This window comes from Astatotilapia calliptera, chromosome 5 (genome assembly GCF_900246225.1).
Source record: "Astatotilapia calliptera chromosome 5, fAstCal1.2, whole genome shotgun sequence".
NCBI lineage: Eukaryota > Metazoa > Chordata > Actinopteri > Cichliformes > Cichlidae > Astatotilapia > Astatotilapia calliptera.
The window spans coordinates 5,305,641-5,323,765 of NC_039306.1; the positions used below are offsets into that span (position 1 = coordinate 5,305,641).

Below are 18,125 nucleotides of genomic sequence, written 5' to 3' on the forward strand. Positions count from 1 at the left end.
TAATAACACAAGATTTTTATATTCAGACATCCAAACCGCCACACATTTTATGATTAACAGTGTGAAGGGAAAGTATTAGGGATGTAAATGTAACAGCCTTGCAAATTGCACACACTGTTTCGCTGTAGGATTATATGGTGAAGCTGGTAGCTCAGATTCCTCCAAGATTTTGCAAGTTGTTCACACTTAAGGTTAGGCTACGGTTACTTTGACCTCTTTATATGGCGAGACAAATATAAATATATATAACTCCATCCATCCATTTCCACTTCTGTCATGGGGCCAGGTGGGGTACACCCAGGACATGTTACCAGTCTTCTGGAGAGCTACATATGCCGTATAGCGCATAGAAACTGTTATGCCACAGCAGATCATCTGCCTCTGGCTCTCACCCCAACTTTCCTCTGCATGTCCTTCTCGACTCTGTCCACTATCCCTCCTCAGCACATGTCCAAACTAACTTTGTCTCCAAACTGTTCAACCTGAACTATCAATCTGATTAACTCATCTAATTATCCTGGCCACTCCCAATGAAATTGTCAACATCTTCAACTGGCACCTCCAGCCTCCTGTCTTCATGTTAGTGTGCCACCGTCTCCTTACCATACATCACAGTGGATCTCACTATCTAAGTTTCCATGAACCATGCCTGCAATAACACAAAATCTTTAATATAGCCTTTACTATGAGAGCTCTACTATACGCAATACTACAACTAGTATAATAATAATAATTATTATTATTATAATAATAATTATTATTATTATTTACCTGAGCTCAAAATCATAAATTTCCTCCGCTCCACCAGAGGGCGCTAAAATATAAAAACAAAAACAAAGGGAGAAAAACACGTGGGCCTAACCGGACGACAAACACACTTCCTCCCGCAAAAACCCCGCCTCCGCGTTTCCATGCATTGGCGCGCTTCGCCTCTGTGGCCGTGGCTCGTCGCTCCTCCCCGGGTGGTGGTGCTACAGCTGCTGGTAGACTGACTGTAGCGGGCTGCGGGTGAAAACACAGCAGGCATGAGTGCAGCGGGTAGCGTTCGGCCCGGTTCGGTCCAGCAGGGACTTAAAGAGGCTCTGATCGAGACGCTGACGGCCATCCTGTCCCCGGTCCAAGAAGTGCGCGCCGCCGCGGAGGAGCAGATCAAAGTGCTGGAAGTGACAGAGGGTGAGTGGCAGCCGGGGTCTGAACAGCGCTTTGAGAAGTTAACCGGGGTGTTGTCGCTTATTAACAGCACGGGGGCCTCCGCTTCGCGCCCAGTGCGCGAACAGCTGACGGCCGCCGTTATTGGGGCTAACTTTGTGACTAAGCTAGCAGTCATTACGTTAGCTGAGCGACTGTCCTGGCTCCCCGGAGCAAACATTAGGCCACATTTCCAGGAGTTGGTGATGATTAAGATAATAATGATGATGATCTTCGATTGGGGTTCGAGACTGGCCGGTTGCTTTGCTCAGGCGATCGGTTCGGACAGCCGGATGTGTCACAAGTGTGGTCAGTAGCTCGGACCTAGTTACCAAGTTTGATGAAGCACATGGGAGCTGTGTGCACCCCGGCCTCAGCAGCACGGCGGCGGGATCGACTCTGGGTTCAACATCTGCGTCAGTAAACCAAAGGGAAAGACAAGAGTCGCGTGGTCTTTTCAGCCAGGTGCGCGTGAACATCTTGATAAAAAATATTACCACTTTTTTCTGTCTCTCTCCTTTTTTGAGAGCAGCTACTTTGGTCACGTTCACGCAAACTCCAAAATCCGCTGTTTGACCGCCCGGACAATAGCGGATTCGCCGCCTGCCTAATATTAAACATTCATTAATTGCGCCGTCACTATGCTAACAATTGAATGCCTTACTGACAGATTGTTTTTTTTTCCCCGCGAAGATGTGTCCCCGGGGGGCAGGGGCTTCTCCCAGACTTCCAGCTTCCTGCACCATCAGGACCAGCAGGGAGGGCAGTACACACAGGATGGCCAATGAAAGAGCTGTTAGTGTTTCATATGGAGTGGGAAAAGTCTGAGGCTTCAGTGTAGGAGGAAACCATCAAAGTCACAGAATGTGTGTCAGAATTGTATTAATGAGGGGGGAAAAGAAAGTAGTAGTGATGCTTGTACTTAGAACATGTTAACGTAGATCCTGAAGTAATCTTGTGGTGTTGCTTTATGCAGTTCATCTGTTGGCAAAGTTTTAAGACTTGATTACTTTTCTTCTTTTTTTGATAGAGAAATAAAAAGACACTTTCTGTCTGATTTTTAGTAAAATTTGGACAGATGGATACTGTAGCCAGGGGGGTGTAGCTCTGACTCTGCTAGACCTCCCATTGTTTGTCCTGCAGTCCTCGTGCTGCTGGTGAAAGGCTAAATGTGCGCACTGATGTCGGCTGTACTGCAGTATCGCAGCGAGCTGACCCTTTCCGCTGGCCCCGCTCTAAGGCAGCCGCGCTATGGGATTGTCAGCACTAACATTGTCTTCTGGCGCCTGATGTCACCCTGATGTCTTTGGCACCCTGCATGCCATGTTCAGACTAAAGCATGCTCTGCTCGAGTTTTTTCCCTCTGCCTGTATGGTGTGTCTCATGTCTCTTACTTAATGTCACACACTGATCCCTTGTCATCCTGTTGCTGCTGAAGGATGCATATTTTCATATTTTGCCAGGCTCTTTAAACCATAGTGAAAATTAATAATGGAAATGTGTAGGATTAGCAAAAACCTCATTTATAAATTCAGTATTTATACATCCACATTTGGCTTTTTCTATATTCATCATGCTCTAAGCGAGCTGATATGCATTTAGTTGTGTATTTATATCCTGTTGTCCTTGCTGATTTGTTCACATTGCAGAGTTTGGCGTCCACCTGGCAGAACTCACAGTCGACCCTCAGGGAGCACTTGCCATTCGTCAGGTGAGCAGGAGAGAAACTGAAAAAGAAAAAAAAATGAACCTTTACAACAAACACCACTTTTTCTGTTGTTCCTCATCATTTTCTTGTTTGTGTGGTTGGCTGTGTTTACAGTTGGCATCCGTCATCCTGAAGCAGTATGTGGAGACTCACTGGTGTTCCCAATCGGAGAAGTTCAGGCCTCCTGAAACCACAGATCAGGTAAACCCTGCTTCATCCTCAGTCTCAGGAAGCATGTTCAGGCATCTCAAACACTTTTAATTATGTTGCAAATTCAAACTTTAGCTACATCATTTCTCACGCATTATGACAGGTGAAGAAAAACCATGTTTTAGGCCTGCTTTCAGATGTATTAAAAACCAAAAACGCTCTGCTTCAGGCACTGCTAGTATTGTTCCAACAGTGCAATGGCAAAAGGATGATTCATCATTACTGAGGGGGGTAAAGACATTGTCACTTACAGCAGGGACTCACTCTGTAGGCCACATGGTGCTGTAGTATCTGAGAGGTGGCTGCCCGCTCAGAGAAGTATAATAACTTATCCATAATTGAGAAGAAGTAACAGCAATGCTTATAAATCCTGCAGTGGTATTTAATTTGCCCTTTTTAAGAACAGCCTTCGGTATCCAGCCTCGTCTCAAAGAAGGAAAGTAATTGTAAAAGTGACCTATGTCTGATTATTAGTAAGTATAATCAGTGGTCAGAGTGAGGGAGCGGAGGGGCAGATCACCCAACTCTACACCCCTGTTACACGATTGAAGCCAAAGCGAGTCGGACTTTTGTTGTTCCCCTCCAGGCGAAAGCCGCCATTAGGGAGCTGCTGCCCAGCGGTCTGCGGGAGTCCATCAGCAAAGTCCGCTCCAGTGTTGCGTACGCCGTGTCGGCCATCGCCCACTGGGACTGGCCTGAGGCGTGGCCGCAGCTCTTCACCCTCCTGATGGAGATGCTGGTCAGCGGAGACGTTAATGCCGTGCACGGGGCCATGAGGGTGCTCACGGGTATGTAGTAACATATAAATAACACAATAAGTCTATCTGCTTGGGGAATTTTAAAGGTTGCACAAACATTTGATCCGTTTTGGAAGTCAACGCTTAAAGTGACTGTGATCTCAGGAGCAGTTGAGTTTTTTTGTTGTTTTTTTAGCTTAGACTACAGCTAAGTTCTTAAATAGATTAGCTTTATGCATTTCCATTTTTCAGAGTCTTTAGTTTACAACTTCTTTTTTTTTTGCAGAGTTTACTCGAGAGGTGACAGACACCCAGATGCCGCTAGTGGCTCCAGTCATCTTACCAGAGATGTATAAGATCTTTTCCATGGCAGAGGTACTCCTATATCTCCTTATGTGCTCCTTATCTCTATCAGTATTGAGCCTCTGTGGATGCAGGCACACATTTTACAGCTGTCAGTCTGAACAGTCCTGTTTTCTGTGACTGCCATTAATGACTGCACATTGCATTTGTGTGATACACCGGCATGGATCGCCTCCCTGAACTGTTTTCACTTTTGCAGGTTTACAGTATTCGTACTCGCTCCAGAGCAGTGGAGATATTCACCACCTGTGCCAACCTGATCTGTGCTATTGAAGAGCTTGAAAAGGTGAGGCGGGGTCAGCAAACGTTTCAGTTTTAAGTTGATGGCCTTTCAAAAAGGCTTCTACTCATGCATCACTTTTATATCTGCATTAAAGTGGAAGGTATAGACCTGAGTCGCTGTTGCTGTGTTTTTTAATAATCGTTCTTACTGACCTGGGTGTAGGGTGCAGCCAAAGCGTTGATCTTCCCTGTGGTGCAGCAGTTCACAGAAGCGTTTGTCCAAGCCCTGCAGATGCCCGATGGGCCCACGTCTGATAGCGGCCTCAAGATGGAAGTCCTCAAGGTGAGAAACTCTGTGCACTTGGACCCTTTTGTCGGACTGATTATGATCTGCAAACGTTAAGTCAGTCTTTTAGTTTTCTTTTTGTCTGTGGCTACTTTCCAGGGTTCAAATCCTTGTTTTCTTTGCTTATTCGTCTCACAGGCAGTGACAGCATTGGTAAAGAACTTCCCCAAACCCATGGTGTCCTCCATGCAGCAGATATTACCCATTGTGTGGAATACACTGACTGAAAGCGCAGCTTTATATCCTGTCATCTATGTATTAACTGTTTCCTCGCTCCCAGCAATCGTTTGAAGAGCATTTGTTTTGGGGCTGAACACTTCTTACCTCGAGGTTTGACTTCCTTTTGGGCATCTTGCAGACAGACAGGTCATTTGCTGTGACTTGTGATCTCTTGTTTATTTGACAGTTTCTCTAAACCACTAATCCACATTACTGTCGCAGTTTTTAATGTATGGAAATCACCTGCTTACTCAGCAGGATCAAAACCTCCTTTGACATACTTAAAGAAGCACTGGGGTGTGACAAGGTAATGGACTTCACAGACAAGCTGTCTGTATAGGGTCATCTCATATAATAATTAAATTTACAGCCATTAATGAGAGAAAAACGTTTTTGTGAGTGCATTGATCCTTAACCAGATCTTCACTTATGTGAGAACAGAAGTGAACTACACAGAGGAAGTGGACGACCCAGTAGACTCAGACGGTGAGCAGAATTCAAGTCTTGCTGTGTTACACATGGTTATTAATATTGTTATCCACTTATTTATTTATTTGGTTGCTTGTGTTTTTGCAGGTGAGGTTTTGGGCTTTGAGAATTTGGTGTTCAGCATCTTTGAGTTTGTCCACACGCTGCTGGAGAACAACAAGTTGAAGAGCACGGTGAGGAAGGCGCTGCCTGAACTCATCTATTACATCATCCTGTACATGCAGATCACTGAGGACCAGGTGAGAAACGACTGCAACATCTGGTAGAAGATGCACGTGTAGGTGGAAGTAAAAAAGAAAAAACTAAGTATATTTGTGTTGTTTCTCTTCAGATCAAAGTGTGGACAGCTAACCCGCAGCAGTTTGTGGAGGACGAGGATGATGACACCTTCTCCTACTCTGTCAGGATCTCTGCTCAGGACCTGCTGCTGGTGAGAGAACAACAAAAAAAAGTATCACTGCTTAGTAGGAGTGCAACGATACACAAAATTCCCGGTTTGGTTCAATACTTTGGTGTCACGGTTCGATATTTTTTTCGATGCAAAAAAAATGTTCATGCCTTTTAAATTTGTAATTTATTAAAATTATAAATATATATTTTAACTCAAAAGTACAGTTTTTAAATTTAATGTTGCTGAAACAACAAAATAAAAAAAATAAATCTATCTGATCGAGAAATCATTCGTCTTTGGAAAAGAGAGTTTATTACAGAGAAATGGCTCTTTCCAAAATAAAAGCTATACTATACGCTTCTTCTGGGCTATATTCTCAGCAGCATATTAAACATATCAGGTCCCCATAAGGAGAATCATGTGCTAATGGCTGTCTAAATGACTCGGGTAAAGTTTGTAGCATGTGTGCTTGTTGTTTTTCTCTGCTTCCACTTGTCTTTGCACTAGGATGCTGTCGGCGTAAATCTACAGTCATATTCGTTGTGTTCCCACTAGTGCTGTCAGCGTTAATCTCGTTGAAATGACCTTAACGCCATAACGCGGCAGATCTCCGTTAACGAGCTACCGCGGATCGCCCCGTGCGTGGGGCTGGACGGCGTCAATACGTTAACAAGCTAACTGCGCTAACACACTAGTTCCCAATAATTGAGCATTGCGTGGCACATCCAACATACTGTTTTATTTTTGTCCATGACACGCTTACCATCAGCAGTGTTGGGAAGGTTACTTTTAAAATGTATTCCATTACAGAATACAGAATACATGCCCCAAAATGTATTCTGTAACGTATTCCGTTACTTTACTCAATGACAGTAACGTATTCTGAATACTTTGGATTACTTAATATATTATCATGCTGTTTACAACTACGTGAATGTACTATTGCTGTGTGATTTATTACTATTACTGAAGGTCCGCGACTCCGAGCTGTAGTAAAGGGACCTCTGACTAATACGTCGGGGTCCCTGTCGGGCTCGTAGCTGAAAAATAGCTTTACTTTGTTGGGGGGGTCAACTTTGCTTGTGAGAGACAGAGAGAGGCGTTGAAAGACTGCTCCAACGGAACTTATTGTTTCGGAGGAAAACACGAACACGGTGTACAGTCGAGTCTTAATAGCTTACTTACAACTGGGCTCGTCAGGCACTCTTCTTGGCTGCAGTGGCTATTATTATATTTACATGCTTCCAGCTCCCGTTTTTGCTCGATGACAACTCGTACCTTTCCACTCGCTTTTTTTCTCCCTCCTCGCGCTCACAGACACATAACGGGTATGACAGTCCATTCTCCCTGCAGCACGGACTACACTGCCCATGATGCTACATTCTTTAGAGCTATGCTTGTAGCATTCTGCCTGTTAGCTTAGCACAACAACAACAACAACAAAAGGCACTCTCTCACCCAGGAAACACGCAGAGAGAGAGCGTCACCCTGTAACCATGGCAACCGTAACGCTGCCACCTGGAACAACAGAACATAGCTGTCAAACAAAACCCAAACAGTCCTGACCCGCCACGATATGAAACAGGAAAGTACTGCCGTGTAATCCATTTATTTCAACACAGTATCTGTATTCTAAATACCACCTTTTTAAACGGTAACTGTAACGGAATACAGTTACTCATATTTTGTATTTTAAATACGTAACGGCGGTACATGTATTCCGTTACTCCCCAACACTGACCTTCAGGGTCATACTTCACATGAAAACCAAAATAGTTCCAAAGGCCAGATCTGAATGAGGGTGGGGGAGGTTCAATTTGCCATGTTGCAACGAGCTTAGCTTCTGTCTTGCTAGCTTGCGCTGCGCTCAGTGGATCTGCACTCGACAGTGCAGCCTAGGCGGAGTAGTGGAACGCAGATCCACTTAGCGCTCAACACAGACAGCATCGTCAGATGAAAAGTTGATAAAATAAATTAAAAAAATTGTATTGTTCATACATATGCATACGACCGAAAGCACTGTATCGAACGGTTCAATATCAATACGAGTATTGTTGCACCCCTACTGCTTAGGTAAAGCAATCTTATTGGATAAAGGTCTCAGGTATGAGAGCTGTTATTTAATTGGCTGACAGATGACGCCTGCTTTTAAACACAGAGGCACTTTTTTTTGTAAATTAACAGCCTCCTTGATCTAGTTTAGTTTGACTGACTTGAGCCATTTCAGTTCCAAGATGGTTATAGAGAGGTATTTCAATAAGTTTGCAGGTTTTATCTTACAACTTTCAGTTATTATTTATATAAAATGAAAAAGAATTACAAGAAGTCGAACTTATCTGAGGCTGTAAAGCAGAGAACATGAGGATGTGCGTGTCTGCCAGGCAGCTGTATTTAGACTGAGGAAAATAATCCTCTTGGCTCTGCTTTTTCTTCTCCTACACACACACACACACACACACACAACCTCCACGGACACTGGAGGCAGATTTTAAAGCTGTGAAAGAAATGGGAACAGTTTTGTTTTTGTTTTCACTATACACTGTGTGTGTTTCATGCAGTGTTATGATAGAAGAGGTTAGATCTGTGCAGTCAAACACATCCAGAAGTTTGTTGTGGTGTCAAAGTCGTACTTGCTCATGATCTCGCTTTTCAGCCTGGGGTTCGCCCTGATCAGGTGTATCATGACGGTAACCTTTGACCTCTTTTTGCAGGCCGTCGCTGCAGAGTTTCAGAATGAGAGCGCAGCAGCGCTGGCAGCAGCTGCAACCAGACACTTCCAGGAGGCAGAGCAGGCTAAAAACGGTGGCAATGAGCACTGGTGAGGGCAGACTCGGTCACAGCCAGTCTGGCTTTCTATGTTTTCGCTTTCTGTTCCTTATGTTGCTTTTATTTTAAAACAGGTGGAAGATCCACGAGGCCTGTATGTTGGCCCTCGGCTCAGTCAAGACCATCATCACAGAGAACGTGAAAAATGGCCGCATCCAGTTTGACATGCACGGTTTTTTGGCCGGCGTTGTCCTGGGTGATCTCAACCTGACGGGTGAGTCCGGTCAGCAGAAAAACAGGAACAAAGCTCCTGAGTTTTTTCTGCAAGAGCGTGGAACTTCTGACGAGAACTAACTTTGAGTCCTTTGTTATATCTCTGACCTCGAATGATCTAACAAGCCGTGAAATTCCCCCATAAACTATAAAAGACTGCATTTTAATATTTTAGGTTTTTTTAACACGTCAAAGCCGTCAAACTGCAATGAAACGTGAAAACGGTTATTTCACTCTTTATGTTTCTCACCTCATCTTGCTTGTTTTTTCTTTCCCAGCGGCGTCTCCCTTCCTTCTCGGTCGTGCTCTGTGGGCGGCCAGTCGCTTTACAGCCGCCATGTCTCCCGAGGTCATCCAGCAGTTTCTCCAGGTCACAGTCAGCGCCCTCCATGACTGCCGGCCGCCTTCTCTCCGCATCTCCGCGGTCAGGGCCATCTGGGGGTGAGCTAGCCGTTCATAATTGTAACCAGGTCACCGCCAAAAGAAAACCATCCTTTTATTTTGTGATTGAGCAACTTTGTCTTGGTCCACGGTACAGGTTGTAGCCTGTTACATTCGGGAGCTGTTTAAAAAAGCAGGCAGGTATCTCAGATTTGCACAAAACCTGGGAACAGAAGGAAAACCACTATCCTAGACTTGTCCGAATCTCATAAAAGATTTCTAAAGGAACCTCTAAATGTCCACTTTCAAGTAGAGCAGGGCGATATGGCCAAAAATATTTATCACGATATATATTTGAAAATTTGCGATAACGATATAACCGACGATATAATTGATGCGAGACAAAATACAACTCCACAACATTACTAGCGCAAAAAGACAACCTTCCATTTATTTTCACTTAAACAAGAAGCTGGTTTTTATGTACATTAAAGCTTTATAAAAATGTAACAGTGCAAATGCAAATTCCTTGCTGAAAATTTAACTAAAAGGCATTTCCAGTAGAAATGGGCTGACATATCCTGAGCATAACCATGTATAATATCCACTGAAGTTAAAAAGAGGTGCTTTGCAACATTAAACTGCAGTGTGCAGTACGTATTTTTCGGACCATAAGGTGCACGGGATTATAAAACACATTAAGCGAAACAAAGCAGTCAGATAAATCAAACTTTATTAAACTCATTCTTCTTGCTTCCTCCACTTCTGTACCATTGATTCATTAATGTTGAATTCTCTGCAGCTGCTCTATTCCCATGTTGTTGCAGTATATTAATGACTAACCTCATATTGTGGATGGATTATCTCAGTTGTTCTCCTGACTGAAGTTTGGTGCGTTTACAGCATCCTGCCATGCGATTGCATTTGTCTCTAACCATGAGGAACCTTCACGTTAACTTTTATAAGTGGAAAAGTGTTAGTGTTCGTCCTCCAGCTTCACTGTTTATGTTATGCTAACATAGCTGTGTCGCTAGCGATCACGTAGCACATCATTATATACCAGCTAGCCCAACTTCAGTAACCCTACAAACGTCACTGCTGTTTAGTTTCCTGTCTTCATTTATGTTGGAAGTGATAGCAGAGCTGTACGTTTGAATTTTTTCAGAAATCTCTGAACATGCAATATCATGCTTAGGTAACTAGCGAAACTAGCGAGCTAACTTCCGCTAGCTTCCTGCTAACTTCTAACTCCATTAAATGTAATAAATTTTGTTTTCATGGATGCCTGGAAGTTAAACTTCATAGTTACACCTGGTAAAGCAGCAATGCTGATCGTTTTATTAAAGATGAAAGAATTTAGACAGTTTCCAGTGATGCTGCAGTGTTCGTTTGACCTGAAGATTACGGAGTTTAGGACCCAGATTACTCCCAGATTTAAGAGCATCTTAGTCCGACAAATACGACAATAACGACGGCCGCTTGCATGTTCTGCAAAAAAATGTGCTTTGTCGTGTATCTGACGGACAAACACCAAACCAGTTCCACATCACTGAAGTTGCACCATTTTTACAAACCAATTCTGGTTCATCTGTTTCACTCAACAATCGGCCATGTGCGTATGAACACAAAGGCACTGCGCATGCGCGTTTTACTCCCATTCTATCGCGATATTTCATTTTCCTATCGTTGCCTAACATTATACCGGTATTACCGTGAACGGTATAATATGGCCCAGCCCTACTTTCAAGCATCTTGCTCTGTGTGGGTCTCCCATGCCATCATCAGTGACTTCAGGAAGTTACTCAGCCACAACATAAATTAGTTAAACTATTTAAGTGATATTAAGATAACCGACTAGTGGCTGTATGCTTAACTTTACCAAACACATTGATTTCTCGTCTAAATTTCAACAGGTAATCAGATAAGTTAATTTCTTTCAGCAGCTGTGCAGTTGGGTTTTATGTTTCGTAGGTTTTTCGCATCATATCCTTTCCTCGTCTGAACTTGAGTTGTTTCATGGTTTCTGTGCTTGTTAGTTTTGTCCATCACTAAAATATGAAACAGATCATGAAGTAGAGCCAACAGTCCCACATGAAAAGGTGTTACCTCAAAGCAGTGACTATAAAGTTATAAAAATATTAAGGATGCTGCGTGTTCATGTCTCCAGGTACTGTGATCAGCTGAAACTGTCGGAGAGCACACATGTCATTCAGCCCTTCCTCCCCAGCATCCTAGATGGACTGGTTCAACTGGCCGCCCAGTTCAGCTCTGAAGTGCTGACGCTTGTCATGGAGACGCTGTGCATCGTCTGCACCGTTGACCCGGCGTTCACCACCAGTGCCGAGAATAAGATCTGCCCCCTCACCATTGCCATTTTCCTTAAATATAACAACGGTACTTGACTCACACCTTCTTTGACTGTTGAACTAAATTCCCAGCATGCTCTGGTCATCAGCACCTGATTGCAAAATCTTAAGTTGTACCACCTTTTCCAAGCAAAGTGCTTCCCGGATGAGGACATGGTGTGATAAGATTTGTGTCCTCGTGTCCTCAGACCCTGTGGTGGCATCCCTGGCTCAGGACATCTTTAAGGAACTGGCACAGATTGAAGGCTGTCAGGGCCCCATGCAGATGCGTCTCATCCCCACGCTTATCAGCATCATGCAGGCTCCACATGACAAGATCCCCACCGGACTGTGCGCTGTAAGTACCAGGTGGCATATACAAAGCTGTTCAGAGAATTACGAGGTGCAATAATGTGTGTCAGTCTGCTTTTAAAAAATAATTTATTATGTTAGTTCAAAATAACTTATTTGAAATGATTGCACAGTGACATTTGCCACATTTAAAGAAGAAAAAGTATACAAGTAAGAGTCTTCATGTAACAGTGGGCATAAGTATTGCTTCAGTCAGCGTGCAGACCAACAAAAACAAGAACTGGCCCAAGAAATGTGGATCAGTGGAAGCCAAAAATGCCCTTTGTGGGGGTTTTTGTGTTTTAAATATGTAATACTTGACATTTTCTGCATCCAGCTGAGACGATTGCTGAGGATAGATCATGATTCTTTCTGAAAACATCGGTTTCTCTTTCTGTTCTCCTGCTCTGTCGCAGACGTCCATTGACATCCTGACCACAGTTGTCAGAAACACCAAACCCCCTCTGTCAGAGCTGTTGGTGTGCCAAGCGTTTCCTGTGGTGGCACAGTGCACCCTGCGCACTGATGACAATGCGATAATGCAGGTAAACAAAACAAAGACGAAAAGGTCCAGAAATAATTATGTCACACGTGGTCACTTTAACTGTGTAAAATGTAGCATGTGGTGTAACACATTGATCACTTCGCTCCTCTCTCCAGAACGGCGGTGAGTGTCTGCGGGCGTACGTCTCCATCGCCCTCGAGCAGGTTGTCCAGTGGCGGGACGACCAGGGAAACAGCGGCCTTTGGTACGTCATGCAGGTGGTCAACCAGCTGCTGGATCCCCGGACGTCCGAGTTCACTGCCGCCTTCGTGGGCAGGTTGGTGTCCACTTTAATCTCTCGGGCTGGAACTGAGCTCGGTGAGCAGCTGGATCAGATCCTCCGAGCGATTCTGAGCAAGATGCAGCAAGCCGAGACCCTCAGTGTCATGCAGGTAGGAAGGAAAGATGGTTGATGGCTTTGCCGAAGGGCCGCAGGCTGAATTTCTTTATTTTAATTGAGTTCCACTGGATGCCGGTATCTGAACCACCTCCTGTTTCTCCTCCCTCTCCAGTCTCTGATCATGGTGTTTGCCCACCTGGTTCACTCTCAGCTGGAACCTCTGCTGGAGTTTTTGTGCAGCCTGCCTGGACCGACAGGGAAACCCGCCCTGGAGTTCGTCATGACCGAGTGGATGAGCAGGCAGCACCTTTTCTACGGGCAGTACGAGGGGAAGGTCAGGTAAGAAAACTACAACGATTTTACTTTGGCCTACAGTGAAAGAAGATCTGAAAGGAAGAACATGCGTCATGTCAGAACATGAAAACCTTCAGCTTTGAGTTCAGGCTGTGTTGTTTTAAAAGTGATTGGGATGAGTGAAAGGTGGATCTGACTAAGAACCTGAATACACAAACTCTCAGCTTTGTCTATTATGGACTGTATCTGAAGAAGTGAACACCATGGTGAAAGCACTCGTGCATTTAAAAAAAAGTGCTTGTATGAATGGGTGAACAAGGCATGTTGTATAAAGCATTTTCAGAGTGTAAAAGCGATGTATAAGAACGTGTCCATTCAAATGTACTCTTGAATTCCTGCAGCACGGTGGCTCTCTGCAAGCTGCTGCAGCACAGTCTCAACACTGATGATAAACGTCTCCAGGACATTGTGGTGAAAGGTGAAGAAATCTACAGTCCAGACGACGGCATCCGCACACGCTCCAAATCTGCAAAGAGTAAGACACTAAATGATTTTGAACTTGAACAGAGAGACTGCTGAAAGCAGAAGTTTTATCATGAGAAAATGCAAATGTTTCGATTGAACAGATCCAGAGCGTTGGACCAACATTCCTTTGCTGGTGAAGATCTTTAAGTTGATCATTAACGAGCTTTCGACTGTAGTCGAGGCAAACGCCAGCAGGACGAACGCCGCAGACTGGAGCCAAGGTGAGTCAGTATGTACTCGTGGACCCCAGTACACCGTCACCAGAAGTCAGAAACTCCACACAGGCCTGTTGGGGGAGCTCCAGTCCTTTTACAAATGCACTCGTTTATTCAATTATATTTGTAGTTCCTAAATGTGATGTTGACTCAGGTCTCTAGAAGTGCATCATGTTGGGCAGGTGAAGCCTTCTGACTTACTGAAAAATCGCAGTTTGTTCAGTTGTTCTATTGAATTGCTGGGACAGCAGACCTTTCAGTAACCAGCTGTTATTTCTGCTCATCTTAGATTCCAGTGGTATGTGGGAGGACCAGGGGGAGGACGAGGTGGAGGATGATGATGACGAGGACGAAGGGCTGGCGGGGCAGCTCCTTTCTGATCTCATTGCCGCTAACAAATACGGTACCAGTACCTCCTCACTGGATTTCATCTTAATTTCTTCTAAGAGCAGCTCCCTCTCTGTGTTCATGACAGAACGTTGTTTCACCTCAGCGAATAAAATGTTATTTTTATAGATGATGATTATTACGAGGACGACGATGAGGATGATCCAGATGCCTTGAAAGACCCCATATATCAGATTGACCTGCAGGTAAGTGTCTTACTTCAGATCTAAGCGTGGGTGGGACACACTGGTTGGAGCTGTGGAGCGACAGAGAATAATAATATGAAAGCCAGCTTCTGTGTTTTTACTGCTGGAGCTGGTTTCCTCTGACAATTTATTGGCCTCTCTGTTGTCTTTCACTTAGTCAAACACAAGTCAAAGACTTCTGCTGGTTCCCTTTGAATGAGTAACAATAATTTAGATATTTATGCCAAATATCATGTAGATTGAACATTTAGTCTTCATTGATAAACTATCAATGAAGACTAAATGTTCAATCGACTTGCTCAGATTAATCTTCACTGGTTGATGCATAAGCATAAAAACATGGATCTTTGCTATTTCATAAATGAAAATGTCTGCTTGAGATAATTAAACCTCATTTAACACAACTCTATTTACAGTGCTGTACTTTTCTTTTGGCCGTAGCTGAAATCTACTTAAGCGATGCCAACAGTATATCTGTGTATGTATAGATTTTTAGCAGTTGCACATAAGTAAACCTCCTCACGAACTACCTTTCTGTTACCCATCTTTCAACCCGTGTAGATATTCTGCTCACGTGTTTGTAGCTTATACTGCCATCTTGAGTATCAATAGTGAGCTATTCAAAGTATTAACAAGGGAAATATGTATTGACTGTATTATGCACTTAACAGCCACTTTATTAGGTCACCTTGCTAGTACTGGGTTGTACCCATTATGCCAGCAGACATACTGTAATACATTATGTTCATATATAAGCTGCCCGGGAGGCTGCAGCCCTTAAGAGTGGCCAAGGTCATTGCTGCGAGTTTACCAGCGTTTTCTGCCCTAGAATGTCAAATCAGATGAGAAGACGCTCTAATTATAACAGAGCTTTAGGATAAAATGGCTTGCTGGATTAATGTTGGAGACGAGACACGCAATTTGCACTTTCATCTGCTGGTAAACAAGCATTTTTCAGGATGCATGGCATTGGGTCGAGTTGTGTACTATTGAGGAACCGAGCCATTAATAATGTTAGTCGGAACAACGGTGTTTACCGGCTGGTTCGTGTTGAACTGCTGCTGTAAACGGGGTAAATTGAGATGAGGCTGATAAGCCCTGTGAGTGCTGACTAAAACTGAATTCCATGAAAAAGTGCATTATTGGTTCCGGCTTTTTAAAATATGCTAATGTGCTGCTTTTCCTGTCAGTGATTACGATGAGTTCAAGGTTTGGGTTGTACAAAGAGTCACTGTGACAGCTCTGAGACCATCTTCTGAATCCTTAAATACAAACCATCCATTTATTTTTAGGTGGGTACAAAGACCGGCCGGAACCATTCATGCTTTGAATCGCGGGTGTAAAGTCACAACACCAAAAACTGATCGCTTTATCCTCGAATCCAACTGAATGTTTGAGCTAAAGCTGAAGAAATGTTTAAGTTGTTTTCCCCACAGGATTTACCACCTGATTACCTCCACTGTATCCTCTGTCTCCTCTTCAGGCTTACCTTACAGACTTCCTGACACAGTTCGCCCAGCAGCCGTGCTACAGCATGTTCTCAGGCCACCTCAACCAAGCCGAGAGACAAACCCTTCAGTCTATAGGCCTCTAGCCCCGCCGTCTGCAGCTCCAGCACATCATCTTCCATCATCAGCCCCGTCACATGACCCTCACAATGAATTTACAGCAAAAGAAAAAGAGAAGTTGATAAAAGAGGAGGGGGATGGGTTGGGAAGAGACTCATGCACGTGTCCATAGCTCTCCTGTTACTACATTCTTGTGATGGGATGAAGGACTCTGTTAAAACGAGCAGCGTGGCGAGGTGAGCGACTGCACCGGTCAGTTCCCGAAGAGAGTCTCACCATTTTGAAGGAACTTCAAACTGGACGAGAAGGTTGAACCTTGATGTATGTACGGACTTTTTCGCCACGTGTTGTTTGTAATTTAGCCCGTTTATTTTTGTGTGTGTTTCTGTACAAACGAAACGAGTGAGGTGCAAGACAGAGAAACACTTCCAGGAGAACTTCACATGGACTGAAGGAAAACAAAACACCGGGATGTTCGAGAGGGAGAGAAACATTGGCGGCCTTATATTCCATAAAACAGACTGTTGACAACAGGAAATGAAGCGCTTTCAGACCCGCTGACGTGTATCTGGGTACGGTGGGTATTTGGGAATTAACACTGTTGCCATGGTGATTCACAGCCTTGTCATTTCCTTGTACCCATTGGCGTTTGGGATGAAAACATTTCTAAATAAAAGTCCCAGCAGGACAACATTTTCAGAATGATCACCAGATTCCTGTCTTTGTGTCCGACTTCAACTGAAACAGAAAAACGCTTCACCTACTCGGACTCTGATTGCTGACATGTCTGTTTTGACCTTTACTTGGAGTCCAGGGTGGAACAGAAAGCAACAAAATTATTATTAAACTACAGAATTAACAACTAATCACTGATTCAAAGAAAACAAATACAGGACTTAAGATCTCGCAGGTTTGCCACAAACATAAAAGCATCGTCCACTCAGCAGAGTGCAGTGTCTCAACAGGGCTACGTCCTGAGGCTTAAAATGCAAAATCTAAGAAGTCGGTGCTTTTCAGCTGTGGCAGATCTGGAAGCCCAAGAGGTAAAAAGAGAAAAGCAGTTCTAGTCAAAAAAAAGAGGCCAAAAGGTTGTGGATATAATGCCAATATGCAAACAGATTCTTTGAAAATGAGTTTCCTGTAGATTGGTTTCTATTTTAATAGAGCTCATGACTAAATTTTCCAAGAAAATCTAAAAGGATGTGATGTTTATGCTCGCTCCTGAGCTCCTTACCCCAATGGACCTTTGTGGGCAACACAAGCTAATGTGGATTTCAAAACAGAATCTGCTAATCATGAATGTCAACATGCCAAACAGCTCAGACTGTTTGGCATGTTGCAATTTTGGTCCACTGTTCTTTGCAGAGGTGCTTTGATTCAGCCGTATTGGAGATTTTTCTAGCATGAATGAACTGTTTAAGGTCACACTAAAGCATCTGTCCTCCTGGGAAGGTTCACCACTGTTCCAAGTTTTTTCCATTTGTGCATAATGGGCTTTGCCGTGGTTCACTGGAGTCCCAAACCCTTAGAAATGGCCTTTTTAACCCTTTCCAGACTGATACATGTCATTGAATGTGTTTCTCGTCAGTTCTCGACTTCCTTCAGATTGTGCCATGTGTTTTTGAGATCTTTTAGCTTACTTCACTTTGTCAAACAGCTTCTGTTTAAACGAGAAGATGGAATAACGTTTTTCGCATAGGGCCAGCTGTGTATGGATAACTTATTTCCCTTAATAAATGAAATCATAAATTAAAAACTTAAAGATAATCTGAGTAGATACAAAATTATCTATTGTTTATTTATTTTTAATGATCTGAACCATCTAAAAGTTTGTTAATATATAACACTACTTAGATGACTATAAAACACCACAAAAAATGTCCATAACACACATTATCGTTAAGCGTGTTTGGTGTGTGCAGAGTGGAGTGCTTCTCCTTTCAAATGTGTCATGTCTCCCAGCTTAACAGATTGTAGCAAAGCTACTAAGAAGGTCAAACAGGTGAGCAGGATCAGCTGTGTGGGCAGAGAGAGTATTTAAAAAGTTTTTCGTATCT

General features: G+C 43.6%; 1 protein-coding gene across 1 annotated transcript; it reads left to right on the forward strand.

Moving 5' to 3' along the window:
- Positions 1 to 861: 861 nt before the first annotated feature.
- On the forward strand, positions 862 to 16,773 carry ipo9 (importin 9). The gene is made up of 24 exons (XM_026166833.1): positions 862 to 1,173; positions 2,838 to 2,899; positions 3,011 to 3,097; positions 3,693 to 3,894; positions 4,130 to 4,218; positions 4,406 to 4,492; positions 4,652 to 4,771; positions 4,913 to 5,013; positions 5,421 to 5,479; positions 5,570 to 5,721; positions 5,814 to 5,912; positions 8,585 to 8,691; positions 8,774 to 8,913; positions 9,191 to 9,353; positions 11,461 to 11,687; positions 11,848 to 11,996; positions 12,406 to 12,534; positions 12,650 to 12,925; positions 13,046 to 13,212; positions 13,569 to 13,702; positions 13,794 to 13,913; positions 14,197 to 14,310; positions 14,424 to 14,500; positions 15,984 to 16,773. Exons 1-24 carry the CDS (start codon positions 1,026 to 1,028, stop codon positions 16,092 to 16,094), a joined length of 3,120 nt encoding a protein of 1,039 aa, XP_026022618.1. The 5' UTR covers positions 862 to 1,025; the 3' UTR covers positions 16,095 to 16,773.
- The last annotated feature ends 1,352 nt before the right edge of the window (positions 16,774 to 18,125 follow it).